Source organism: Phaethon aethereus, assembly GCF_964289735.1.
Source record: "Phaethon aethereus genome assembly, chromosome: 13".
In the NCBI taxonomy this organism is placed as follows: domain Eukaryota; kingdom Metazoa; phylum Chordata; class Aves; order Phaethontiformes; family Phaethontidae; genus Phaethon; species Phaethon aethereus.
The window spans coordinates 22,792,685-22,820,422 of NC_138589.1; the positions used below are offsets into that span (position 1 = coordinate 22,792,685).

General features: G+C 40.1%; 1 protein-coding gene across 1 annotated transcript; it reads left to right on the top strand.

Moving 5' to 3' along the window:
• Positions 1 to 18: 18 nt before the first annotated feature.
• Positions 19 to 23,194, top strand: ADAT1 (adenosine deaminase tRNA specific 1; the record flags this gene model as incomplete). Its single annotated transcript, XM_082005590.1, has 10 exons — positions 19 to 243; positions 460 to 651; positions 1,417 to 1,485; positions 3,190 to 3,244; positions 3,990 to 4,120; positions 5,588 to 6,206; positions 9,898 to 10,043; positions 12,427 to 12,526; positions 15,171 to 15,257; positions 23,062 to 23,194. Exons 1-10 carry the CDS (start codon positions 141 to 143, stop codon positions 23,192 to 23,194), a joined length of 1,635 nt encoding a protein of 544 aa, XP_081861716.1. The 5' UTR covers positions 19 to 140.
• Positions 23,195 to 27,738: the final 4,544 nt, after the last annotated feature.

Sequence of the window (27,738 nt, forward strand, 5' to 3'; positions counted from 1 at the left end):
AGGTACGCTTGAGCGCTACAGCAGCTCACTCGGGGCCCTGGCTGCCGTGGCCGTGGAGCTCTGCGCTCCCTCGTCGCTGGGTGGGATGGAGGCCCGGAGGCCTCGGAGTGAGTGCGGTGGCGCCAGGCGCCACAGATGTGATGCAGGAACCTCCCGGGGACGGTGGTGTGGTGCATGCTGCTGACTGCTGCATGGTGGGAACCTGGGGAACCCAGCAATCTCAGCTGCTGCTGGACTGTAAGGGTTCTAGCATTGCTTTTTATTTCTAGCAATTTGGGGCGGGGGGGAAGCTTTTTATTTCATATGTTATATTTCTTATAAATAATACTGACAGGTGAGGCAATTAGGCCTTGGATATTGGAAGCTGGTGCAGGAGGGTGTCATGCAGAACAAGGCGGTAGGGTTTGAAGGGTTGGGGCATTGTTAAGCAGTGTTGTGATGGAATCCTGTTCTGTTTAGAACCTGCACTTGCATCAGAAGCCATGTGGTCAGCTGATGAAATTGCTGAGCTATGTTACCTGCATTATAGGACCAGACTCCCTAAGCAGGGGAAACCAGATCCAAACAGGGAATGGACTTCACTGGCAGCTGTTGTCAAAGTGGAGTCTGCAGCCCAAAGAGAGGTTCTTGCTAGTCCAGGGAATCTGCAGGGTAAGAATGAGTTGTGGGGATTGGGATGGAAGGGGAAGAAGAGGTAGCAGTCCTTGATGCTTTCCCCCCCCCGCCTTTTTTTTTTTCAAGATTCTTTTTTTAAAAAAAAAAAACATACACACCTTCCTGTCCCTTTTCTGTCTCCACCCAAACGCCTTACTCTTTGTGATTGTAAGAGGTTTTACAGCTTCTGTCTGGAAACAGAAGGTCATAGTGAAATGCTCTCCTTTCCAGACTGTAACTAAGAAGATGAAAGTCTGCATTTGGCTGTTCAATAAGTGGCGAAAGGCTAGGCAGGACCTGAATTCCTAATGTAAACCCTTGCAAAAGTGTGTTTGGCTACTATTTGCAAGAATACTAGAAAGGTCTCAGTTCGCTCTCCTTTAACAGACTGTGTTTGTGTTATTTTGCCATCATCTTCTTTTCCCTTACTGGCACTTCCATGTTGTCATGCAGATTGTATCCCACGCTTCTTTCTTACATGTTTGAGGAATCCTATGCCAGTGCCCACTGTGTGTTGCCTAGCATATCAAGCCTGTGTTAGCACTCTTGCTGTGGGATCACAGACTTTTCCTAGCACTCGTGCTTCTGCCTGTTGTGTTTAGTTCTCTAGCTGATACCGTTTTGTTTCTCAAACATCACGTGGCCTGCCTCCCTGTACCTTCTCTTCTACACAGTGTTCTGTGTGTTGTCTTACTGGAATGACTATATGCAAGCAATGCTTCTGACGATAGTTCATTCAATTAATGTTCTTTATTTTTTCAGTAACAAAGGAAGTTGTTGCTATGGGAACTGGAACAAAATGTATTGGCCAAAACAAAATGAGAAAAACTGGTAAGTATGGTGTAAAATCCAAGAACAGGCTACCTGTGCTGCCTTCTTTCTTGCTGGTGTCATAGAATCAATGAAAATATTCAAGGCATTGAGCTCAGACTTCTGGATTGAAGCCAGAAGTGTAAGGCAGACCTCACCACATCAAGAAGAGAGGGGCTTAGGCAGCCAGAATGATCCCCTGAAAGCTTGCTGCACTTGCTACCTTAAAGGTAAATAAACTTTTATATGTGGAAATGTGTAGTTTAGGCTCTGAGTCTGCATACCCACAGACTTCATAACTAAAAGCAAAACAAAACATAAGCAGAATAGTTGTGCTTCAGTCACCTGTTACAGTCTGTTTTGTTGTGGTCTGATGCAGAGGTTACCGCTGCTGAGTTAGGGTAGCGGTGACACCAGAAAGGTACTAACAGGCTTTTTCTCCCTTACCATAGAATCTGCAGCTAGATAGTTTTAATTGTTTGTACGATAACTGTAGGGGATAGGTACATGACTTCCCACAGCAACCATTTCTTAGGATTTATTGTAGGACTTTCCTTGCTCTGCATGTTAATTTTTTTTATTCAGAATGTATCTGTCCCCTCCTAGGAGAGGGGAGAAGCCATAGTAATTAATGCTGAAAAGTGAGTAAGGAGGACAAGTGTTTGTGACTATATAGGTATAAGGCTTTCTACCTTCTTTAGTCTTCAGAGGAGGAGTCGAGCAAGATAGGAGAAACGGGTTTGCAGGCATCAGTTTTAGACTGTTTTGTGTTCTGTATAACATCCTTCATATTGAAATGAGTTAGTGGGGCAAAAGAGAAGAAATTAAATTCTGTACCTTAGATTTTTATGGATGTTTCTTGTGATTTAGCCATCTTAGAAGACTATTAGTACAGGCATTTTTCTGACTGATTTAGGAAAATTGTGATTAAACTGTTGTACAACTTACAATCTAGGTACTAAGAGTCAAAGTAGAAATTTGACTAGAAAAAAGTAAAGCTAGTTCCTCTCTGTTGTTTGTCTTCAGTGATCTTAAGTTTAGAAAGTATTTTCCTCTTACGATAACATTAATTTGTTTTTAAATTAACTTGGGTGGTAGGTCATGTTAATGGTTATCTGTTAGAGAACTTTAAACTTTTAGAACTGTTAAAGAGGACTTTTATCACCTGGACTTTTATTCCTGAAACAAAAACTGATCTACAGATCCTGTTCCTTTAGATACTGCAATAGGCAGATACTGCAGGAGGTTTGAAGGTGAGATGTGTAAACCTGGTAAATGCCATAATTATTTACAAGAAAAGTAATTTAAATTGTAGGACGTAGTGCAACAAGAAACTTTAGCCAAAACCGTAACACTTGAAATTTTCTGGATGTTATGCTTAATCTGAGAATATTGAGATTTACTATTAAGACAAACATGAGGAAGGTTTTGAAGGAAGCTAGTGTGTATTAAACTCAAAGGATTTCAGATATCAGAAGAGTTTAAATTTGGTATTTAAACAAGTCTTTGACTTGCTGCAGAGTGAAGACTTGCCATCCATTTGCGTAGGCTGTTGACCTCCTTTTGTAGTGATTGGAGGTTTAAATATCTTGCAGTAACCTAATACCAGTGTTAAACCTTCAAATGTTGACAAATCTGAGAACTATCATCTGTCACATTCTGTTGGCTTTGTTTGTCTCCTTTGCAGTAATGGTGCGTATTGTTCTCATTTGGTTGTTGCTTTAGGAGACATTCTGAATGACAGTCATGCTGAAATTGTGGCCAAGAGGAGCTTCCAGAGGTGAGGCATGAAGTTGATGTGCTCTTATTCAGTGCCTCTTGAGGTTGGTGGTTGTGATACGAATGGTTTAGCCAGAATTAGCCAGATTTTGCAACTTCAGGGATGAGAATGTAATGAAAGAGACAGTGTTACTTTTGTGTAGGCAACTTTTTTTTTCCCCTTTGTTAGCTGGAGTTTATCCTAACTTTTATACTTCTAGGTGGTATTAAGGCCCTTTGACAAAAGCTTGTTTCTTCCCCATTTTTGTGGAGCCTCTGTATGAAGAAGCAGGATCTGATTTCATGTGCTGTCAATGCTGGTCTAATGACTCGCTGTCAAGGGTAGCCTTTTTGGTGTTTCCCACATACCGGCCCTCTTAAGCTGGTTGCAGGAACTGAGCCAGGAGAATAGTAATGCTACAGGGATGAGTACATTTCTTGCAGTTTGCCACTAAACTGGCTCTCACAGAATTGTATGAGTTGCAGTGCTGGTAAAAATGCAGAGTGGGAGGAGGGGACTTCAGATACATGATTTGAGGAGGTGGTTAATTCCACTGAATCCAACCTTCTGAGGTCTGTTATTAAGGTTCTAATGATGTGTTTGTGCTTATGGAGTATGTTGGATCCCATCTATCTGTAAAAGTGTAACTGATTGGCTCCTCAGACTTCATCAGGAAAGAACAGTCACTGGTGGGCATCTAATTTTTGTTCTTTTCCCATGCATCAAAAATAAAGTAAATGTTTCATGAAAACTTTCTGCCTAACAGGTATCTTCTCCATCAGATGTGGCTGGCAGCTTCCCATCAGCAATGCAGTATCTTTATTCCGGGAACTGAAACTGGGAAATGGCAACTCAAACCAAATATCGTATTTGTTTTCTTCTCCAGTCATACCCCATGTGAGTATGCTGGAGTGAACCAATTTCATGGCTCCTGCTTGTAGAATCTTTTCTGCCCCATGCCCTTCTTTGGTCTCTGTTTGGTCTGGAGTGAGAGTGAGGCAGTAACTCATGTTGTCAGTATGTGCCCTAAGATGTACTTGACTGGTCCTCCACAGGTATGTTTGACATTTTATCTCACTGGATGTGATTCACGAGAACTCGGTAAATCCAATATACCACCCATTATATAGTGAAGTGCTTCATGTTCTCTTTAAACAATAATGGCTACTATTTTCTTTTCCAGAAAGGAACATACTAGTCAGATGTCATATTTCCTCATTGCTTTGCTTTAAACATTGTTTCCTTGGATTCAAATTTTAATAAAAAACATTGATATTTACTACAGTATCTAAAATGAAAAAACAAACAGCCCCTCCTAAGCCCCACAAACAAAAAAGAACCAAAATCCCCAACCACCAAACAAACAAACCCACAAAAAAAAAAAACCCACAGGGAAAAACCCTCAACCCTCACAAAAAGACAACAAACCAAAACCACACTCCCAAGAACCAACCAAAAAAGCCCCACCTACAAAACACCACCAGCCCCACAACCCAAAACTTCTTATGGAATGGAATGCATTGTTTTGCCATGGAAAATGCTCTTTATTTTAAAATAATAGCACCACAAAGGTGAGGATCTATTGGCAAAATGTAGGAACACGGCCTCTTGGTCTACCAGCTTATCGGTCGTCTCGATGTTACCACGCTCTTACCACTGTGTTCTTCAGCTGCTAGTCTGTTACCAGAGCAAAGAGGTCCAAGCACTCTCAAAACATGCCTCATCAGTACTTCACAGAGTGAATTAGTTGCTTGTACGTTTCTATGGTTTTGATGGCATTGCTGGAATATGCTATGATGGTTTTCTTCGTTAATGCAATATAAGAATAGAATCTACATCTTCAAATTCAATAGCAAGAATAATTTCCTGACTGCCTTTTTCTCACAGGCTTGTCGGGCTTTGTTTGCTTTGAACAGAGCTTCAGAATTTTGGTTTTGAACTTGTTTTCGTGATACAGGTTAAAATTTCCATCCTTATTTGATAGGTTATTCTTTATTATTCTGAGGCTTGTATTGTTTACTTAGATCAGACTAGTTTTCCTGGGAGTCTTTAGCACTGCTTGTAGTCTGTCAAATGCTTTTGACACCTTTTGATTTATAATTTTTGTTTTTAATGTTGCTTTTTTGATTATTTCTTAGGTAGCATGCAAAACATGAAATTAAACATATATTGGCTCAAATTTCAGCAAAGTCTGATTCATCATTGTACAGGGCGATGTTGTTTGAAAAGTGTGTTCTCATAGTTAAATTTTCCCAAGTGCAAATTTGTGAAAGCTAGTAGTAGCCATTATACTACTGGTGTGATGTGTTCCAGCAATGAGAGATGCATTTTTGGACAATTTTGATGTTACTTCTTTTGTTCTAGGTGGAGATGCTTCTATTATTCCAGTTAGTGAACCAGACATACAGGTTTCTAAGCCTGTGACTGGACATGATGCAGCTGGACAATCAGCAGAGTGTAGAAGTAACCATGATCATTTGAGTCCAAAAGATAAAAGGAAATCGGAGAAAATGGCAAGTAATCCTGTAATCAAGAGAATGAAAACTGATGGTGATGGTTATTTTTCTGTAATCACTGAAGACCTGGCCGTTCAGCAAGTATCTGTGAAACAAGATGGCGACACAGATCCAAAGAGCTGTGAATGTTCTGCAGAGATGCAAACAGCTAATAAGGAGACTGACTTAGGAAGACTGAAGGTAGTAGATGTTTATAGAACTGGAGCAAAATGCGTACCTGGAGAGCTTGGTGATGCCCGAATACCTGGGCTAGGATATCACTGTGTGGGTTTATTACGAGTGAAGCCAGGTCGTGGGGACAGAACATGCTCTATGTCCTGCAGTGATAAACTGGCTCGCTGGAATGTGTTAGGGTGTCAAGGAGCTCTTCTGATGCATTTCCTGCAGCATCCAGTGTATCTGTCAGCAATTATAGTGGGAAAGTGCCCATATAGCCAAGAAGCTATGCGGAGAGCAATTATTGAAAGGTAAGTGCTCTCCTTTGGAAATCCGATAGCATGTATGGAGACAATGAGTTATGGAAGACAGCATGTGTTGTGCAAATATCAGGACTTTGCACCAAAGGAGTTTGCAGAAAATGTGAATTTCTGCAAATTCACATATTTGGAAAGTAGCCCTGTGTAGTATGGAGAAAAGGTGACTACTGTTGACGGATCAGACTTGAAGATCCACAAAAGAATTTCCATTAGATTCAGGTTGCCCTTGGTTGGTTGTCCCATTGTGGAGCAGTGAGAAGCTGTTACCCACCTAAGTTTTCCTAGAAGCCTTCCAGCAGAAAAAGTAGCCATAAGGACACAAACTCAGTGTAGTGAGGGTTTTTAGCGTAGTGAAGTCGAACTTCTCTTGCCCTCCTCCTGATTTTATTTCCTCAAGCAGGGTCAAGAAAAGTTTTAATTTATTCAGTTATCCATACCCCACAAAGTCATTCTGAGTATCTCTAAGTTCCTTTGTACAGATTTGTGTTGGTGAGCAAAAGCAGCTTTTATTTCTTGCAGGATCATTCCTAAAATTAAGTTTAAAAACCTCCAAATCTGTCCATCCTAAAGGCAATCTGACTGAAATTACTCCAAATGAATGCATAGGTAGACTTTTGCACTGTGGAAAGGGTGTCCTTCTGGTTGTCCTTACAGACCTTTTTAGAACTTAACCTTTAATGAACTTCTTAGGTCTTCTGAACCTTTTGCTGATTTTAGACCCTGCTTTTTCAGACTTACTTTCCAGGAAGTTTCCAAACAAAAACAGTTTACTTTTTGCTGTCTTCCTAAATTTGGATCCAAACATAGATTTTCCAGGAGGTTAACAGTTGGGTCATTGCATATGTGTACAAGTCCATCCCATGTAAAATTTCAAAATTGTATTATCAATCTGTTCTCAGTGGAGGTTTTTGAAAACTGCTGTTTTGAAGTTTTGACTGTATCATGTGCCTTCAGGTGTGGTGCACAGCCTATGGAAACAGTTGTAGAGCTAGCACAGAAATTGCTGTGAGTGGTGGAGTACGTTCATTTAGGTTTAGAAAGATGAGTGCCGTTTGACAACCAGATTGGAAAGTCATGATTTCATGTCAGCACTTGTTTCTGTTAGTGTTAATCATCAGTTTGTTGCTTTTTGAGCAAAACTTCATGCTTCTGGGGCACTTCACACTTGCATGCAAGCTAATATCTCTCATTGGTCTATTCTACCACTTATATTCACACTGATTTGGATGTGCAGTGCAAGCTCACCTTTTGTAGTCTTCATGTATTCTCAGGGATGCATTTCAGAATTCTACCATGAGATTCTGGGACTTTGGCTTCTGTAAAGGATGAGGTTTGTGGCTCTGCAACTCTGGCATACTTGTTTCTCATCCTCCTGCTCTGCAATATAAAAAGAAGTGGAATTTTTGAACCTGATCTGCCTTTGGGAATGATTGAAATGGCAGATAGAGGAGCCAACGAGGAGAGGTACTCTACTGGACCTCATACTCGCCAGCAATGAGGGGCTCATTGGGGATGTGAAGGTCAAAGGAGGCCTTAGTTGTAGTGAGCATGAGATGGTGGAGTTCAGGATTCTGAGTGGAGGGAGCAGAGTGAAAAGCAAACTCACAACCATGGACTTCAGGAGAGCAGACTTTGGCCTCTTCAAAGATCTGCTTGGAGAGTCATATGGGATGAGGCCCTGGAGGCAAGAGGAGCCCTTAAAAACTGGCTAACATTCAAGGATCACCTCTTCCAAGCTCGAGAGTTATCCATCCTGAAGAATAGGAAGTCAGGCAAAAATGTTAGGAGGCCTGCATGCATCAACAAGGAGCTCCTGGCCAAACTCAAACATGAAAAGGAAGCACATAGAAGGTGGAAGAGTGTGCAGGTAACCTAGGAGGAATACAGAGACAGTGACTCTGAATGTGGGGATGAGGTTGGGAAAGCTAAAGCCCAACCGGATTTGAATCTGGCAAAGGGATGTCAAAGACAAGAAGGACTTCCCTTACATAGGTGACAAAAGGAAGGCTAGGGAAAATGTGAGCTTACTCCTGAATGAGATGACCTGGTTATGCAGGACATGGAAAAGGCTGAGGTACTGAACGTTTATAAATATCTGAAGGGAAGGTGCAATGAAAATGGAGCCAGGCTGTTTTTTGTGGTACTCGGTGAGAGGACAAGAGACAGTGGGCACAAACAGAAACATACGGGGTTCTCTCTGAACATGGAGAAACGCTGTGAGGGTGAGAGAGCACTGACACAGGTTGCCCAGAGTTGTGGAGTCTCCCACCTTGGAGATGTTCAGAAGTTGTCTGGACAAGGTTCTGGGCAGCTGGCTGCAGTTGCTTGAGCTTGAGCAGGGAGGGTTGGACCAGATGACCTCTGGACATCCCTTCCCACCTCAACCATTCTGATTTACTGAAGTGGTTCAGAACACCTAGCATGTGACAGCTTGTACTGCTCAGCTGGAAAAAGACTTAAGAGTTGTGTTAAACGGGAAAGGAAAAGCTCATGTGCATTTCCCTGGTGGTAAAAATTTGTCTGCTGCTTTGATCTGAATTACATTCAAGATTTCATTTTTCTCTCTGCTCTGAGTAGTAGAGCTCTGATCACCTCTCATATAAATTTCCCTGATGTGACAGGAGGTGTTAAGTGCACTGCTGCTAAATAAGTAATGTCATCCACTGTGCACTGGCTTTATTGGTCCTCGGATCCTTGAGTTGATGAAAACTATCCCAGCAAGAAAAGGATAGGAAGTGGATATTTTTCTTAGGAGGTTGAATCATTGCAACAAAGGAATCTGCAAACATTAGAGGAATGTAAATGGAACTGGGCAGAGTGGAGGGAAAAGAGAGCAAGAAAGAAAACAGGGAGCTGAACTCACTCCCTTTAAGAGGCAGTTACTAGACCACTTCATCTGAAAGGTTTGACTTTGTTTAGTAACTGCATTTCTCCATAGCCTTGGATCCTACTAAGATGGTTATAATAGAGGTCATAGTATATTAACAGGGGAAACTCTAGCTACCTATCCAGTGAAGCTTACTGGATAATGCTTTCCTCACTCTGTAACACATGGGACAAGAGTTTGCCCAGCCTCATGAGTCTTAAGGTTGCAAAGTCAGGTACTTTCTCAGGCTGTTACATCTGGCAGTATGAACTTCAGTCTTAATTCATTCCTATTTTATGTGACTATTATGATGATGATTAAACATGCTGTGTTTTCTTCCTTATACAATCCTAATTCCATTCAGTGTGTAATGGTGGTTTAAGGTAAGAAAGGTGAGATTATGCATGGAACTGTAAGTATATTTTTGATTATGAATCTTTAGGTTCATAAAACGGTTGTTAATGTAATATGGTTGACTATGTAAATACTGTGTTGTTATTATTTTTCATTGTGATTGTGGTTTTTATCCTGCATACTTTATTGATAATACTAGCTTGTAACCTTTTTAAAAATAAATTCATCATAATTTTTCTAGGATGGAGACAAGATCTTAAACTTGTCTTAAACTATGTGGCTGTGGTTTTTTAACAAGTGCCTTTTTGAAAGGAAAAATGCCCCCAAATCTCCTTGTCCCTCTTCTATAACTCATGCTCAATTCAGTTGTAATGTAAAAGTAGCATGTTTTAGATTATGAAGGGAAATTGCACAAAATTGGCTTGACTTAAAATCACTTGCATTTTCCTGTGTTTACTTTAGGTGTCAGCACATCTCATTTTTACCAGACGGTTTTCTTGCTCAGGAGGTTAAGCTGCTGCAATCGGATCTTCAATTTGAACATAGCCGTCAGGCAATTCAGGAAGTTAAAACCAACAGCAAAACAAAACTTGTTCCTTGTAGTGCAGGTGAGTTAACTTGGGCTAATTGCATAACTGTGTGCAGAAGTCCAGATAGAAATTAGGTGGTTTTGGTGGTTTCCTAAAATGGAACTTCATTCATTGCCAGTGCTAGAGGCAAAGTGTGACTTATAGCAAGAAATGAATTTCAGGCCAGAACTTAATTGTTAATAATTAATAATATTCAGCTCAGCCTCTAGTTCCCTGTAGGGAGTTTTCAGACTGAATAAACACTTGGTTGATGCCATTAAGAATTCATAATCTAAACAAAGACAGAAATGAATAACCAGTGAAAGCAGAAGTTCTGAGGACAATAAGAAAACAAAAATAGCAAAAGAGTTCTTGTTTCAGTTAGTTTTGCATTCTCCTTGGTAATGAACAAAAGACTTGCCATGCTGAGTTACACTTGTAACTGCTCCAGAAATCTGTGAACGTAGAAAGAATACAGAGTAGTATAGTGTAGAGGTTTAATTGATGGAGGTTTTGGACATTGCATTTTTTGTCACGGTGATGAATGAATATGCAAGTCACGTTGTGATTTAGCAACATGGTCTCATTTGGGGAAAAAAACCAATTGAACTGCCACTGTATGTGTATGGTTAAGCAGTTTCTTTAAACTTGGACATGCCTTCCTTCTGCTGTTGTATACTTTTCTGGCTTAACTGGAACTGGAAGTTATTCTGTTACAATAGAGCTGATGATAAAATAGAATGGAAACAAAGACTTCCTTAATGGAATTCAGAATCATTAAATTGGAGTTATTTACAGGTGCCAGGAAGGAAAATATTTTGATTCTGTGAGATAGGAAACAAAACCTATCATTGAAAAATGGTGACAATTCACTTAGCAAAAAAGATCTGAGCCAACTGTCACTAAATTCCTGTGTATGCCTGCCTTTCTGTACAGTTGCTCAGGTAGTTCTGTTAAATAAAGATGAATGACGCTTTATCACACTTTTTTGCATATATGGATTATGCCAGGTTGATTTTTTTCTTGAAGGGGTGAAAATCAGAATAAACTCTAAATTCAGGGCTGTTACACTAAGTATTGAAATATGCCTGATAGGAACATTTCAGCTGGTATTTTTAAAAAGAAAAATGTGTTCTGTTTAATATTTTGAAGTTTGCGATAACTATGAAGAAATGAAAGAACAGAAAATGTTTTCATTTTTAAGTAAATTTTTATTGTCTTGTCAGAATCTGATATCCTCTGACCAGGTGATTTTAGGTACTCCACATGTAGAGGGTTTAATGTTTAATACCAGTTAGATGTATTTAATGTTACTTGATGTTACACAGGATTTTAATTTAGTAGGGTGATACGGCATTGTACCTAAATCACAACGCAAGTACAGTTTGCACTTAGGAGAGTATGGTAGTTGCAGCATAGAGTTGAATCATAATACAAGTGTGATTAACATAACCAGTCTCTATAATATGCTTTATAATGTGTAGTTTTTCTGAGCATTTTGAATGGCAGGATGGTATCATGAAGGAGAGAAGCTGTGAAAATTTTCTTTAGAGTTAGTGCATGTGCAACTGTTTTGCCTGTTAGAAACACAGAGAAATGGGAGAACTTAAGGAACAAAAATTGTCTCAAGGCAGTAGAAGTTAAAGGAACTGTTGTTAGGTGATGGAGGGACAGATTGGACATGTCAATCAGTTTTGTTTCTGTTAACATGCTACTGATGCTTTGCTGGTTATTTATAAATCTATAAGGTACAGCATGCAGAATTTCAGCATTAAGAAGTTTACAGTCTGAGATGGTAATAAGGTTACCAGAGTGGGGGTAAAGGATAAGGTTGTTGGCACTCGCTATTTCTCCCAACAAATTATTTTTGACTGCTAGCTAATAACATTTTTCATGTTAAATCTACAAATATTTGATTTATGTCAGTTATCAAACACAGAGACAAGTATTTAGAGTATACAATACACGGTAAAATAATAGCACACAATATTACGGAAAACATAGTGTGATTGGTGCAGGTAGCTTGGGGGAGTATTTCACAGCCTCATATGAAAATGAGCCATATGACTTGAAAATTTCTTCATGCTTTGTCCAGACAGGGTGCACAAAAGAAGGTAGGATCCCCCTACAAAGGGGAGAATTACAAAGCTGGAGGCCAAATATTTGGCATGGATTCTTGAAGGACCTGGTTACAATGAAAGCTCTGTGTGTGTATGTACATACTTTTTTTTTTTTTTTAAATTAAACAGAATTTATTTGTTCTTTTAGGTGCTGCAATCCTGACCCTAGAGAACCATGGTTCTCTTTCTAGTTTGAATTATTTTAGGAAGCAGCATGGTATCGTTTGAACACATAGAATGAAAGGAACTGTTAACTTCTGCTTTTGTGATGAGAGCATCTCCCTTGTTCATTGCTTCTACAGCTATCAGTTGGAGTGCGGTCCCTGACCAACCTCTGGATGTCACCTCAGATGGCTTCCGGCAGGGAACAACAAAGAAGCGGATTGGGAGCCATCAGAGCAGGTGTGAGAATATCGTGATACCTGGATGCATATATCTTGTTTGTTAGCACACATGCCTCTGTCAGCTCATCTGATGTGTAGTGCATTGTCAGAGCAGAAAGAAATCCAGGGAGTGGGGAAAAAGGAGAAAGGTAGGGAGTGGAGGAGAGTCACTGTGTAAAGGAGAGAAGGGGAGTTGGAATGACAAAAGCTGAATGAGGGTTATCAAGTTTATCCTATTTCTTCTTTGTCACCGTTGATTAGAGAGACCATTGTATGTAACGGGGGTGGGGGCGGCTATGATCAATTTTTTTGAAAGACAGCTTATTTGTTGGTGAAGTTAGTGGAATCATTGCTTTGTATCTTTTGGGTTGATGACTGTGGAGGAAATGTGTGTGTTTATAGGTCCTCTTTTTACAGATTTCTTTTTCTGTAAGAGTCAGGCCAGCTGACCTGGATGTATGATTGTTAAAAGTGTTGCTTTGAAATGTGATTTTTCTGCCTTAAAGTTTGAAAACGTTATGAAATGCTTGCAGCAGATTCCTAACACAAAACATGTCACCTTTCCAGTTGTCATCTTGACACTGTGCTTTTTAAGAAACATCATAATCTTCTATCAACTATTAATGTTTAAAGAAACAGTTACATATTTTTCTTGTGGTTGAGAGGAATTACTTGTAAACATCTGCAGACAAATATCTCCATCTCTCTACACTTTCCTCAGTTTAGGTTAGGTGACCAAAATTTTCACTGGTCTGTGGAAGCTCAGCTTGAGGGTTGGGGTCATGTTTTGGTTGTTGGCTGCTTATATGACCAATTTATCAATGGTCATATTGTTCTTTTTTCCCAGGTTTTGTGGGAGAAAGAAGATAATCCTGACAGTAGTGAAGAAAATTATAGTTAGAGCTTAGACAATTCTTGTGGAGAATTCATTCACATGCCCGCGAGTTGCACATTCTGAGGTTCTTGAAGTTTGGCCTGACTTAATTGAAGTTTATCCTGGTATATCCTAGTATTTCCAAATTTTCCCTGGAAAGAAGATGACCAGGAACTTTGTGGTTTGTGACCAGTATTGGTATCTGGGGTATTGTTAGCACAGATGACCTGGGTGACTTATCGTGTCTTTTGAGACAGGCTTTATGGGCACTGTAGAATATTAGTTTTCAATATCAGGTGTGTAATGTATTCCAGAAGACACGTGAAAGATCAAACAAAGCAACAACCCTTTTTTTTCAGTAGGCTTAAATTTGTTACATAGCATTTATGTATCAACTCTCAGACTTCAGAGCCACCCGCTAGCTGCTGGTTCGCACAAAACTGTAGGAACTTAATTATTGTTGAGAGATCCTCCCCTCTTCTTTACATGTGCTCGAAATTCACTAAAACATTCAAAAGTTATTAGAGAGGGCCTACAACACTCTGATTGCAAAGGTCTCATTTCCTTAGGAAATCAGGATTAAAAACAATGTCAAGGAATAAATAAACTGGTTACATTTTTGTGATAAAAGGTCACAGAAAGAACTTTTATCATGAGAATAAGGAATTTATAGCCTTATTGGGCAGATGGGGTGTGTTTAATAATAAACAAGACTTGGTTTTTTCCCTGGAGGAATCTCAGGATGATTGGTGGGGGTGTTGTTTGGTCACCCACCCGCCCCCGCTAGATAATGCTAAGTATTGAGGAAGGTAAAGCTGACTGACTAAAAGGAATTTGTGGTTAGATCTCTGGTATGTGCTTTTGTTAATGCTTAATTACTAAAACACCAAAAACTACAGGTTTGACAGATTAACATGAAGATGAAATTTTAGAGCATGTTTGTATGCCAATGTTGGGGTTCTTAGAGAACATAGTAGCAAAATAGGAAGTTTTTTTGACCGGTGTTTTTTTCAGTGCTTCTAGAGAATCAGCTTGCACATGCTGGAGAACTGAATCAGTCATTGTGAAGACAAGTGTATAAAGAGAATGTAATAAAATAGAGAAAATAGCTTGGGCTTTCAAAAACAAACCAAAGCTTTATAAACAGCTCTTCTGGTTGCCTTCTCTTTGGGCAAAGAGAAGGGCTTAAAGAGGACAGAGGTGCATGTGGTATCTTCAAAAGACCTTTCAAACTTTGACTCACTTTATTTTTTGATGAGCCTCTTTGTATTTAACTGTCCTGCAGCTGTTGCTGAGTGTGACCTCGTCACCATTGTGAAAAGGACAGCATTGTTCCAGTTATTTCTATTGGTTCTTTTATTTGTTCTGAATAATACAAAGTTTGCCAGTTTGAACAAGCCTTTAGAGTCCTCCTGTGCTTGTTTGATCAGTTTTTCAACTTTGCTGTAGTTCTGAGCTGATGATGGTGCAGTCTCACACAGATAAAAGTGTGGGGATATTAAAATCTTCTGTCTGCAAACTAACAGAGTGCTGGCTGGGAAAATGGGGGAAATGCAGCTCTTTGTCAATATAACATTTAAAAAGATGGGAAAAGGCAGGTGGGCAGCTTGGATGGGGTAGGAAAAGTTAAATTGTGGAGAAACTCTTTGAAAAGTGAACACAATTTTTTTTATTTAAAAATATTCACCTGGAATGTACTACTGTGAGCTGTAAGAGGAAGTGCACTTCTGATTTCTGTTTTTCATCAGAATTTCTGATTTGTGTGTGGTGTTTTTTTTTTTTTAATCAGATCCAAGATTTGTAAAGTGGAACTCTTCCATACATTCCAAAAGCTGGTGACAAGTATATCACAAGAGGATCTACCAGATACTCTCCGGTAAAGACATTTTCATTATATTTAGAAGAGTGAATTAATCTTAATGAAACTTGAGAATACTGTGATACCAGAATGTGCTCATGAATCTCACTTTAGATAAGTTCATTTTTAAAATTTAGTTCTTGAAAAATATGGCATGTGCTTGATAGGCTAGGAAGACTCTCTTTTTGGCCTTTTTAATTACCTCTTTTGAGAACTGTCTTGCATTTCCTGTATTAATGACAGACAGAAGAAATTGCAGGTGGTTTATTTGTTTGTTTGGAGTTAAGGTAAGAATTTGGGGCAGCTGATCTATTCTGAAGGCTTACTACTTTTCAAAAGGGTAAACTCTGTTCCTCATCAGTGGAGCCTTGTTCTTCTCTTGCGCTAGATCTGGTGTCTGTTGGACACCTCTGTAAGCCTCTTCGACTTGTAGTCTTCTGCCAAGACAGCAAGTTGGGTTTTTTTATGAGTTAAAGTGGTATTGTGTGAAAGTGGCAGTGGACAGCTGGGGAAGAAGGAGTGAAGAGGGAGATGAGAGGATGAAATACTATCTGTTTTTGAAAACATGAGCTGTTAGATCAGCTGCCTGCAGTATTGTACTCTTGGTGGCGTTCAAACTCCTCATCCCCAAATTATCATGGGGTTATTGATACCTGGTTGGTGTTCAGTAATTCTATTAAACGCCAATTCTTTGTTTCACAAGAAGGAAGAGTTGAGGAAGGGAAACACCATGCCCACCTCACAATTTTTAATTGTTTTTCAGAAAAGTCTAGGCTAAAATCTTTTCCATCTAAATATATGATGGAGTAAGAGCTAGTAAGGTGAGATAGTGTGTAGGGCTTTTTTGCAATGCAGGTATAACGTAGATGAAGACTTTGTGTAAAGAACAGAAAAGCTTTTGTCTGAGGAAACCATACTTGGAGGTTTCTTTTACATTATTAGAAACAAGTTTGGTTTATCAGACTGGAGATTTTTGTGGGAATTTCCTGGTCTGGCATTGCATTACGCGTTATGTACTTGGTGGTATTCCAGCCCAAATAGGTACCGCAGAACAGGGCATAGTTTCACGTATACAGCAACTTATCTCTCACTTTGGCTTAGAGATTCTGAGAGATGCAGAACTTTCCAAATCCATTGCCTTGGAAGGTTTGTTTTATTTTAGACTTATTTCCAGGTATGATTTCACCAGCTCTGGGATGCAATTATACAAGCTGTTTAGCTAATTTAGCTGCTTTTAGCTGCTGGTGGGGATGGTCCTGCAGCAGTCTCTGCTGCTACTGGCTGTAGTTTCCTGTTTTCTCCGTTTTATCAGTAGCACTTCTCCAACCTCATGGTGAGCCAGTTCAACTAGCTCATGTGACAGCAAACAATTTCCTTGTTTTCTATGTTTTCTGTTGGACTAATGAGCTGAATTGGATCATGGAAAGCTAAAGCATAATAAAACCTGTGCAAAAGAAGTAGGCAGTGTATGTGGCCAGAAGCAGGGAGGAGAGGCCATTTCTGCCTTTCATGGTACCAAGACATTAGATGACATGAACTTAGCCAAAGTAAGCGCACCCTGTATCTTTAGTTGTTAGATCTGGCTTGCCTTTGAGTTTTGTGAATTAAAGATTGCAGTTACCTTCTCTGTCTGTAGAAGTGTCTCATAACTATTCTAAAGTTCTGATGTCAATACGAGCCATGCTATTGCTGAAATGGTTTCAACGGATTATATAAATAGAGATACACTTTCTCCTTAATTCAGTTTTAAATGTAAAATTATTAGCCTCTTTTGGGTGTGAGTTTGTCCTCACTTGTTTAGCCATGATAATCTCCTCAGAACAGAGCACGAGCTGGTGCATTTTTGGGTAGGTGACTCACTGTGCTGATCATGTGCTGCTTTCATAAAGTCACTTCACCTCAGGGCTTTTCCAGACTCCAGTGGCTTTGTAATTTCCTTTGACTTTTTTGTCCTCTACTATTTTTCTGTCTGGGCTTCTGACCCAAGTCCAGCTGATTCGCAGATGTGGCATCATTTTTAGGCTGCGCGAACTGTTTATGCAGTAGACGTGCTAGCTGGCCAGTCAGCTTGTCGAGTTGCTTTTCTTTTGAAGGCTTTGTTTTTCCTAGTCCTCACTGAAAAAGCAAAATAAAAACATGTTTTTGTATTGCTGTTTCCTTCTTCTTCCCTTTCCCTTTCTACACACTATTTGGATGTGTTTTGTTCCTTTTTCTTCCTTTCCTCCTTGTAGTCTGAATTTGAGTGGACTTCAGAAAGAAGTCCCACACTCTCAAATTGTTTCCTCTAAACTCCTGTGTATTTAACTGTTATTCAGTTTTGTATTTTCTTCCCATTCAAATGTATCTTGTTATCTCCTCCCACAAATAGTTGACTCTAGTGCTGTGCTGTCACCCAGCTTCCTTTTCCCATTTTGCCCCTAAGTTCCTGCCCTGCCTCTTCTAGTCCACTTTTTGGTCTTTTACCTCCCTTCCTTTTCTGCTCCATCAAGGCATTCTCATTTTGTAGTCTTTTCAAATTTGCAGTCTTTTCAAATTTGCTGAACAGCTTGTCTTGGTGGTTGTAGGGTGTATTAGGAAAAGGATCATTCTTTACTTAACCCTTCTTTCATCTACTGTTGTCCACTGTCAGACCTAGGATACTGGGGCAGTTAAAGCTTTACATGGAACTAGTATATTGATTGTGATGTTCTTCTGTTGTCTTCTTTCCTGTGTCTAAAAGCTGCTTCTCCTGCTTTTTGTGCCTTCCTTTCTCTTTCATTCTTCACTCCTTTCCAGAAGATCAGTGCGGGCACTGTTAAATTGGAACAGATAGAGAGCCTACCAGGGGCAGAACTTTGCTGGCTTTCCTAAAAGGCAAGCTTAGAAATTTGTAGTGGTGTAGCTTAGCTAAGATGCTAAGCATAACACTCAGCAGTTGTTTTTTTTCAGGATTTAGTTTATTTGCTTTCAGCTGAGACTGAGGAGGAGGTGGTGGTCAGCTAGCATTAGCTACTTCTTCACCAAGAAACTATATAGTGCTGTATTGTGCTGTCCCACTTTCTTCCTTTCTGATAATTTCTATGATCTGTCTTCTGTGCCTTACTTTAAATTCTCACTCATCTCTCTAGCTAGACTACCTGAAATGTTATTTGTTTCTTTATAACCTCCACATGCCATACTTCATTCTCTTCTGTTGACTCCCTTCTACATGTTGTTTTGTGTTCATGTTTTGAAATTACTGGTACATAAATCTACCTTTTTATCTTTTCATGTTTTCCGTGCTCACTGTTAAAGGAATGATGACGCACCACTGGGCAGTGTTGTGCCATTCCTAATCTGAATCGTTATGTAAAAACCTCTGCAGTACTATTCTTGTTTGCAGGTCACGGCAAAGGAGGTTTATTGCATTGTTGTTTTTTTTTCCCTGCTGGTGGGAAAAAAACCATGGTTTGTTCATCACTTGAGGAAGTGAAAGCCACCTTTTGTCATACAGTGGCATCCACCGTGCAGAGTCACCAGGCATTGCTGTTTGTGCAAGGTGTGGCTGGCTGTGCAACCCTTTGTCTGAATCTGAGACTTTGTAACATAAATCTGCTTTGAGTTTCTTGCTGGGCTTGTTAAATGGAGGCCTGATCCTCCTTTCTCTTAAATTGTAGTCAGGAGCTGTCACAACTAAGATTGTGCTTTCCTTCCTCTTTCCCATTCAGTCTGCAGTATGGACGATTCCAGTTCCAGTGATGCCTAATTGGAGAGGGTGGGCTGTTGTACAGAGGAGTGCAAGGACTTTCAGGTGGCTTTAAGATTTAAATATCTAGACTGAAGTATAGAGCCTTTGCTTGGGCTTCACGTTTAAGATTTTTTGCTCGTGTTCATTTGTGAAAAACAAAAGGATTCTGCCAGGTGACTGCTAAATATTTTCTGCTGGAGTGACTGAGGATGATTGTAAGGAAGTGTGAGCCTAATGAAAGTAATGGTCATGGGAGGGTGCTGTTTCACTGTTACTGCTGTTCTCCAATTAAAAAAAACCCAACACATTTGGCAAGAATTCCGTTGCAATTTTCTAGTCCTTTTTCAATTTTGTTTTTAAAGTTTGCATGTTAAGCAATTCCTGTGGTGGTCCTACCACTGCATGAAGGCCTGGGGGACAGTTAGGTCCTCTGATCTAAGCAAATCTTTTCTATACTGCATGTCATAGATGCTTGTTAGGTCTTTGCCAGACTGAAGAGCCTTTTATTAAGTAGTATTTTCTGCCCCATGAAAATACTTGCCAATTATAATTATCTCAAGACTTGATTTTTTTTTTTTTTAATTACTCTATTGAGCTTCTATATCTTTTCCTCTGTGACTCATTTTTTTCCACATCTCGGGTGATATTGGAAAAAGCCACAAAGCTTATTTTTCAGTTTTTCAATACTGTTTTGAGAATCTGGTCTCCCAAGCTAGACACAACAATGCAGTAACAATTTTCCAAATGCCTAAAACCTTAGGTTACTCTGAAAACGTCTCTATTTAAGTGGAACTCGCTCATTGAGTTAGCTCACTCTGTGACTTTGTTCTGTATCTTCTTAACAGTTGGTGTCCATTACAAAGTTTGCCTGCAATGACTGCATTTTATCCGAAGCGTTAAAGAAGATACGAATAGAAACAGTATGGTTTCCTGGCCCCCTATCATTATGGATTCACAACAGATTTTTATATATTGAATATCTGTGAGATTTTGCCCTCTTAGATGCCATTCATTGATTTTTGTATAAGAGCAATGTTTTGGGTGATGCCTTGTGCTTATGTCAACATTTTTGGTGTGCAGTATGTCTGTAATCTCAAAAGTGTGTTGTGGGTTGAATGTAAATATTTTAAACAATATGGGGTTAAAGGTAGGGTTTTTTGCTGAGGAGGAAGTATTGCAGCAGTGTGTTGCTTTTCGTTGCGGGCGGCCTTGCTTGTGAGCCCATTTCTGCTCAGCTTTGCATGTGGCTGAGCACATAAATGTTTTCAAGCATAATGGTGATTTGCATAAGGCTTTTTCCAAGAGTGTGAATACTTTTCAGAATGAAATCTGTGGATCACTTCTCACGTCTCTGGCACACAGTCATCAGAATCACTCTGTCTGTCTCCTACACAGTAGTGTAGGGGCAAGATTGCAATAGTAAAGGGAATCATAAAAGGAATGTAGTCAGGCAGACCTGGATAGGCTGGAGATCATATGATTGTACTGGACTTTGCCTGGGGCAGCAAACTCGTGTTCACTTCTGCCAAAAAAAGTCTTAGGTTCTTCATTAGTAATGCTCAGAGCCTTAATGGCCCGACCAAACCTGAGATACAGTCAAATCATGTGAGGTTTTTAGGCAGATGTAATGTACTTTGAATTTGAAAGCATTTTTCCCATATATGTGTTGAAAATTTCTTAGAAGCTTAATGCAGAAGTTGAGCATGAATTAAATAAATGTTTGATTTTGGAAGCTCTTTGAGGAAGCTGTTTAAAACGCAGCTTTCTGTTGCATCCCCTGTTATATCCTGTAGTGATGATGTCTGCTTGGAGAATGAGACCCCAGGTGCCTGCGCTCACATGTGTTCTTGTAGCGGCTGCAGTGGTGTGAAAATACTGAGCTGCTCATTGCCGTCTATCCTGCTTCTGTCCTAGCTGTGTTTTCCCTTACTGTCTACTGTAACAGTTTCCAAACAAAGGTCTGTTGGAATAATCTAGGTTAGGAAAATCCCATATGTGTTTTAGTTAAAGTAAATGAGACTGCTGGATATGAGTTGAAAAGCTATTGATTTGCCAGCAGATTCAGGAAAAAGAGCAACATTTAGCAAGGAAGAAATGACGAACAGCTAGGCATTGGAGTCTTTCTGTTGGCTTAGTGGCAGGTGGAATCTATCTATCTATCTGTTGATCGATCTATATCTATATATGTGCATCCACAGCAATTGTAGGGCAAACAGCTGGTTCACCTTTAACAAGATTGAGCCACTCCAAAAATCTGTGTTGTATAATTCTTTTTTGATCTTTGACCATCCTAAATGTTACCTCATAAGTACAAGTAACTGTGTTATGAAGACGTAAACAGCATCTGATATTGGCTATTCTGTGATAAAGGATAAATGTAAGTCATTAGATATAGTGAAGAAGGGCAGGGTCAAAGTTTTAAACAAGTACGTCAGACGTACTTTTAAGTGCAAGAAGTGTGCTAGCATAAGCAAGTTTCTTCGCAAAGAATGATTTGGTCATTATCCTTGAGTGTAAGCATGCATATTGCTCCCCAGAGAAGGGTTTTGAGGTGGAGGAGGAGGTGCGGGTGGTTTGTCCCATGTCTGAGGTGCGTGTTGGATTACCTGGGAGAGGAACAGCTTGCCTGTGCTAGAGATTTGGAGCTGCTTGCGGTGGGTTGACCTTGGCCTTTCTTGGACCTGTGTTGTTTCCTGAATGCTGCTTATGCAGATAGTTGCTGGTCTTTTGCCTGTTCAGTGGTGCTCCTAAACCACGATCCACCATTGATAATGGGGTTCTGTGACTGTTCCACTGGCCAGGTGGAGGAGAGTTGCAGTGGGCCCTTCCATTGAACTTTCCAGAGCAGCTCAGAGGTTAGTTTCACGGAGTTTGATTAATGTGAAAGAGGTGAAGAAAGCAAAATGGGTTAGCTGTGACAAGAGTGCAGGCAGGTTTGTAAGGAGTGTACATCTCCCATTGCCGTTCAGCAATGGCATAGACTGGTTCTCCACTCTTGCACTTTCTGAACCTAAGGTCTGCAGGGTAGATAATATCTCATGGCTTGCTATGCATGTCACAGTGATCTAGAAATACATTTATAGCAGAATGCTGAATGCCTGAAATACAACTTCTGATGGTCTTTCTTGGGAGTCTTGGGTTTTTTTTTTTTGGGGTGCTGATGATGATCAATGCTGCCTTTGAGCACAAAAGCCTGTTCTGGAAGTTAGTGCAGTAGTTTTCAGACTTTTTAGATTAGGGTTCCTGTAGTAGTTTGGCTTTTCCTCTTTCTTGATGAAGGTCATGTTGCCTGGGATCTTCCCTTCATATTGGGTTGAATGTAAAAATATTATGTGCCACATGTGGCTGACAGGCTGTTTGGCAAAGAGAGATGAAAGAGGCTGGGAAAGGAATGCAAGGAAGGGAAAAAAGTCTTGACGAAACTGTATTAGAGGTAGTTGTGTTCAGATACTCTAGACCTAAATTTCTCTGTTTTGAAAATCAATGGTATAATGCACTTAGCAGAGTGACCAATGGTTCTGCTGAGATTGTGGGGACCAGGTGCTACATGAGGAAGTGGAACAGAGCACCAAAACTGCTGAGTCTCTTTTGCTTGAGGGAGAAGATAAAAAAATATTTTCTACTTTGTCTCACTCTTCCCATTATTTTGTATTGGGAAAGAAAAACTGTCCTGTTCGTCCTTGTCCCCTTCCCTTCCAGCCAGCAATTTTATCCATTCTTCTAGCAAAACAAGGCTACTTCTACCCAATTCAAAGCACCTATTTCTTAGACACCTTTTCTGCTTTGCTTCAACATTTTTTTCTGTCATGGAAGTTTTCTATAACCTATTGTCACACAGTCAAACACTGACACTTCTATTGCTGGAGAGTGTGTATGAAGCATGGTAGAGCAGCTGTTTTGCTTTTGTAAGACTGCTAACAATGTCCTAGATACCCTGGCTTCAGGGCCTGGGCCTCTCCAGGTCTCCCTAGAAGCACAAGAGAATTTCACTTAGTAGCATGAAAGAGCTCATAGGGCGTCATCATGTTCTCAGATGTTTGATTGAGTTTTTCATTTTGTAATGTTACATCCAATAGGATAATAGAAATGTTTTTGTCGTTGTGCATTCTCTGTCAGGATGAAGACTTTAGAAACCTACTGGGACTACAAGGAAGCTGCGTTAAATTATCAAGAAGCCTGGAAAGTGCTGCGTAGCCAAGCCCTGACGGGTTGGGTCAAGAATGCCAAGGAATACCTGCACTTCACATGAGAATACATACATACATACACAATGCTATGTATATCCAGCAGTAAGCCCTGGTGCACAGCAGATACCTCTGCAGTTCAAGGGCCAGGAAACAATGTCTTCTAGTTCATGTGCGGTAGACAGACAGGAGTGAAAAGGAAAGCAATTTAGAGAAGTCTGTATTTTGGTTGAGTTGAAGCCCCCTTTTTATTGAAAAGGATCATTGCAGACTTAAAGTTCTGAGCTGCATGAAACTAGATGCCTCCAAAAGAAAGGAAGCAGTGATGTGCTATCCTCTGTTACCTGAGGATACGATCTATCAGCCGTAGTCCATTGCAGTGGAAGTAATGTTAACTGAAATTGAAGCAGTGCTATGGAAGAAAGGCTGTCATTGTAAAATTTTAGTGCTGCTTTGTAATTCCACTCCTCATAACATTATGGTTGTTTGTGTTGCTGGGACAACCCTAACGTATAGTAAGTCATATTTTAATTATAACTCTTGGCTCTCCTTGTCTGGTGTCTGGAAGAATTTTCTGTCCCCCAGCCCCGTTGTTTCTAACTGGAAATACTAGTTCAGGTAAAGTTGTTTGTTTTTTTTTTAATTTTTTTTTTGAGTCCTTCATATAAGCTTCTATTTACTAAGTACAGCCAAAGCAGAAGCAAAAGAGTGCTGGGGAGAATGCTGTTGTCAAATAATACTACTTATGATATCCCGTGCATATCTCTCAATTTTACGACTTTGCTAGATACCGCTTCAACCACTTTGCTTCCGTGGGCAGGAAAGAAACGTTCTAAAGTACCTGGTTCAAACCGGTCAGTCCTGTGTAATTCCAGGCAAACATTTACCTACTTTTCAGTGTTTCAAGCACTGTCCATCCCCCTGTGGCCCCATGATACATGGTTAATTAAAAGCAGTGATGCCTTAGCTGTTTATGTCACTGTTTCCTGGCAACTGTTCATTAATAGCCTGGCAAAGGTGGAGATGCTGTGGGGGGGCTGGAAGTAGCCTCTAGCTGTCTTTGCCTTTATGCTTTATTACCAGGCAACATCTGCATGACAAAACAGTCAACATTGTGAGCTGGGGGGAAGCGGTGCGTAATCCTTAAACTTTCTGTCCCAATTATTGCCTTCTGTGAGCAAGTTCAGGCCTATGTAACTGCTGCTGAGCACGCTCCCCTTTTGCACTTTTTCTGTTGTAAACTACAATTCCTAAAACATTTGGACAAGGCAATGGCAGGATGAAAGTAGGAGATAATTTGGAACTTAAGGATTCTTTAGTGATTTGAGTTTTCTGTTCTTTGGTATCTTACTATAGTTTTGGGTTTGAAAAATCAATACAGCAGTTCTCCAAGGAGCCTTTACAGTCAACCTAGTGAGCTACACACAGGACTGAACAGTACATATCACATTACAGTCTGAGAATTGACTACAGCAAATCCCTTTATTTCATACTTGGATTGACTTGTCAAATAAGAATAGTTCTCTGTTACTTGTTGAAGAAATAACAAAGAACTTGAGTTCTGTGTGTATAAGCCTGTCCTCTCAAATCCAGCACTAACATGCAGAAAGACGAGTTGTATTGGTGAGGGTGTAGTTGTCATATGTGTTTGTAAAGGGCAGGGGATTATGGAGAACAGTGACTTGCATTAGTTATCAGAGGATGACAAATAGCCAGATGCTGTTGCAGAGGGGCTACAGGGTGAACTGCTGAAGAGAAATGGTAGCAGTTACTGTAATTGAGCAAATAGTATTTCAAGGGCAGAGTCCTGTAGTGTACCTAAAGAGATAACCAGTATATTTCCAGGCTCCTGAAATTTACTTTTGTCCTTCCCTGAAATCTTGCAGAAACTATACCTTAACATACCTAGTTTCCCTTTGTTAATCAACAAGGTCTGTAGGGAACCTGTTGACCAGACTGGAATGTTCCCATTTCCTATCCAGCTACAATATTAAAATGGGTTATATAAGGCTAGTTGTTCTGTTGTCTTGGCATCAGACTAGTTTTCAGATGAGGTAAATTCTTTTAACCCTTTCCTAAAATTTGAGCCTGGCTGTTAGGAGAGATTGTTCCTGGTAAAGTTTTCCTGTGCATTTGTAGAATACTTGTGAACTGGAGACTGCTGCTTTCTGCTACTTGTCAGGTTTAAAAGTAGTTTTACAGGTGCTGAACACAGATATCAACTTCACTTTTTGGATGGTGTTGAGGGCATATTTAAGGCTAGAGTGAGTCAACGAATACGTGAAGAGAGGGAAGGAGCTAAACCAAAGCAGCATTTTAAAAGCTGAGGGGCTAGGCCTGCAAGATCTTATACTCAATTGGATGGCATTTCTGGGATTGAAAATAATGCAGCATCTGGGTAATTCCAAAATGTCAGGAAATGCTGTAGGCAGTACCGAGAAACCGCTCTAAAAGTCAAAAGGGAAGAATGCAGAGAGAAGAGAGAACACAGTCTCTGCTTTTGGAAGAGGTAGCAAACTAAACTTTCATCATTGTCAGCAGATGTTTGGAAAAATTGCTCCTGGAAGGTAGCAATTGACATGCTCCAAGCTTGTATCACTCCTTTGCACTGGGAATAGCTGACACAGTGAAAAACAGAGATGGGCAAGGCATGGGGAGGACAGTAGAATGCAGAGATTCTGCCACAGGGAAGCAGAGCTGGGGAAGTTGGGGTGTGAAGTAGGGGGAATGAATGCCCACAGCTCATCGTTAATGGCAAGAACCAAACAATTGGTAATGGGAGCAGCAGAGCATATGAAGGCACCGTGATTCCTAAGGCAGGTGTAAAATGTTTTACAGAGCATATTTGTATTACCCAGATAAGTCCTTGACTTTCCCAAAGTAGTGTAGGGACCAGTGGTCCCTTTTTGCCAGAACAAAGAAACTGTAATCCTTATTTTGAGTGGGATGTCTTTAACAGCCTTGCTACTGGGGATACCATTCTGTTCTCGATGACAGTTAAGAAGGCAGGGGAGACCACCTGCTTACCTTTACGGAAGTCAAAACCAGAGCATAGAAACAAGTGTTTTTGTCCAAGTGTAGAGGTAAAAAATCTCTTTGAGCTTGAGGCTGCAGTTCCATGAGACAACATGCTGGCATCCCACTACCTTTGAAAAAGCAAGGTTTTGATCGTCGCAGTGCGCTTCCACTGCTCACCTTACACAGGCTGGAGTGCTTGCTGAGCTCAGTATGTTCAGAGCAAATTGAAGACTACTCAAATTACTGTCTTTGTAGAAAAACAAACCATGAGCCCCAAACAAGGTTGTAGCTTTTCACTAGGAGTTAAATCAGCTTTGCAATGAGCCCAGTATGCACTAGAGGAAAGGAAGAGCTAGGGCTGTGCTGCTGAGGGCAGGAGGAGGTGGAGCCAGGCTTCCTTTCACTTCTTAAGGACTATTAGCTAGTTAAGAAACCACACCTGGAGAAAATGCTTGAGGTGTGAGTATGGAAATGAAGTATGAGTTACTTTGGGGAAGCTGCTGTTGGTAAGGAGGAAAGAAAGGTGTTGGAGTAAAATTGGGAGCCAAATGTAATTGAGGGGGGCTAGCAGTTTTTCTCTCGAAGCATAACCATCCTGAGAATACGATAATGTCATTATAAGAGGGTTGCAGTAGTGGTTTACAGGTGGAAGCAAGATAATTTTTGAGGAAGGACCATCTAAATTCATCTAGTACTGGTTTAGTTACATCGGAGATGACATTTCATTAGCTTAAAGACAGGTGATGTTAGAAGCGTTGCTGTAGGAATAGTGAGGTATTTCTTCGTTTTCTGTTCACTGTATAACTTGAAATGCCTTCCCAGTCCCGAAGGGTTAACAAAGTGAAGATCATATGGGACCCAAATGCTTTTAATAATATTACAAGAGTGACTGTACTATCTAAAGGGATATGCATTTCTAAAGGAAATCTCTTGATGTTTTATTGATTATTTATGTTTTTAAGTGCATCCGCAGGAGAAAAGTAAAGTTACTGCTGTAAAACATTTATCCTTGCATTCTCTGGAATTACTTGTGTTCCAGGTCTCCTAAATCTAAACTAATAATTACAGAGATGTTAAAGAGAGTAGTTATGTGTTCTTTTTAGAGGCTTATGAAGGGTACTCCAAAGTCACCTTGATCATAACATTGGAATAAAATGTCATCTTCCCTTTTTTTTGTTTAGATCTATCTGTCTGCTAGCATGTAATTAGCTTTATCGAGCAGATATAAGTTATGTTTCTTACTCTCTTGTTAACAGCTAGCAAAAAATACTACTTGACAACCATAGGGAAACTGAAATTTCAGCTTAAAGGAAGCAGAACATTTTCCAGTAATAAAAAGTAATAAAAAACCCACAGATTATTCCTTCTGAATCAAAAATTCTGTTCAGAGTAAACATTAATACTAAATGTGTGGAAAGGGGGGAGGAATTCACGATGGAAGCAGTGACATACGTTTACTAAAGCAGTGCTATACATTGCAGTGCTACTCTGAATAATGAAAGGCTTACTGAAATGAAGAGCAGATTTTCAGCTGCAGTGAGCACATGCAGCACTGTTACTGTGACAAGCCTTGATAATGAGTAGTGTCAAC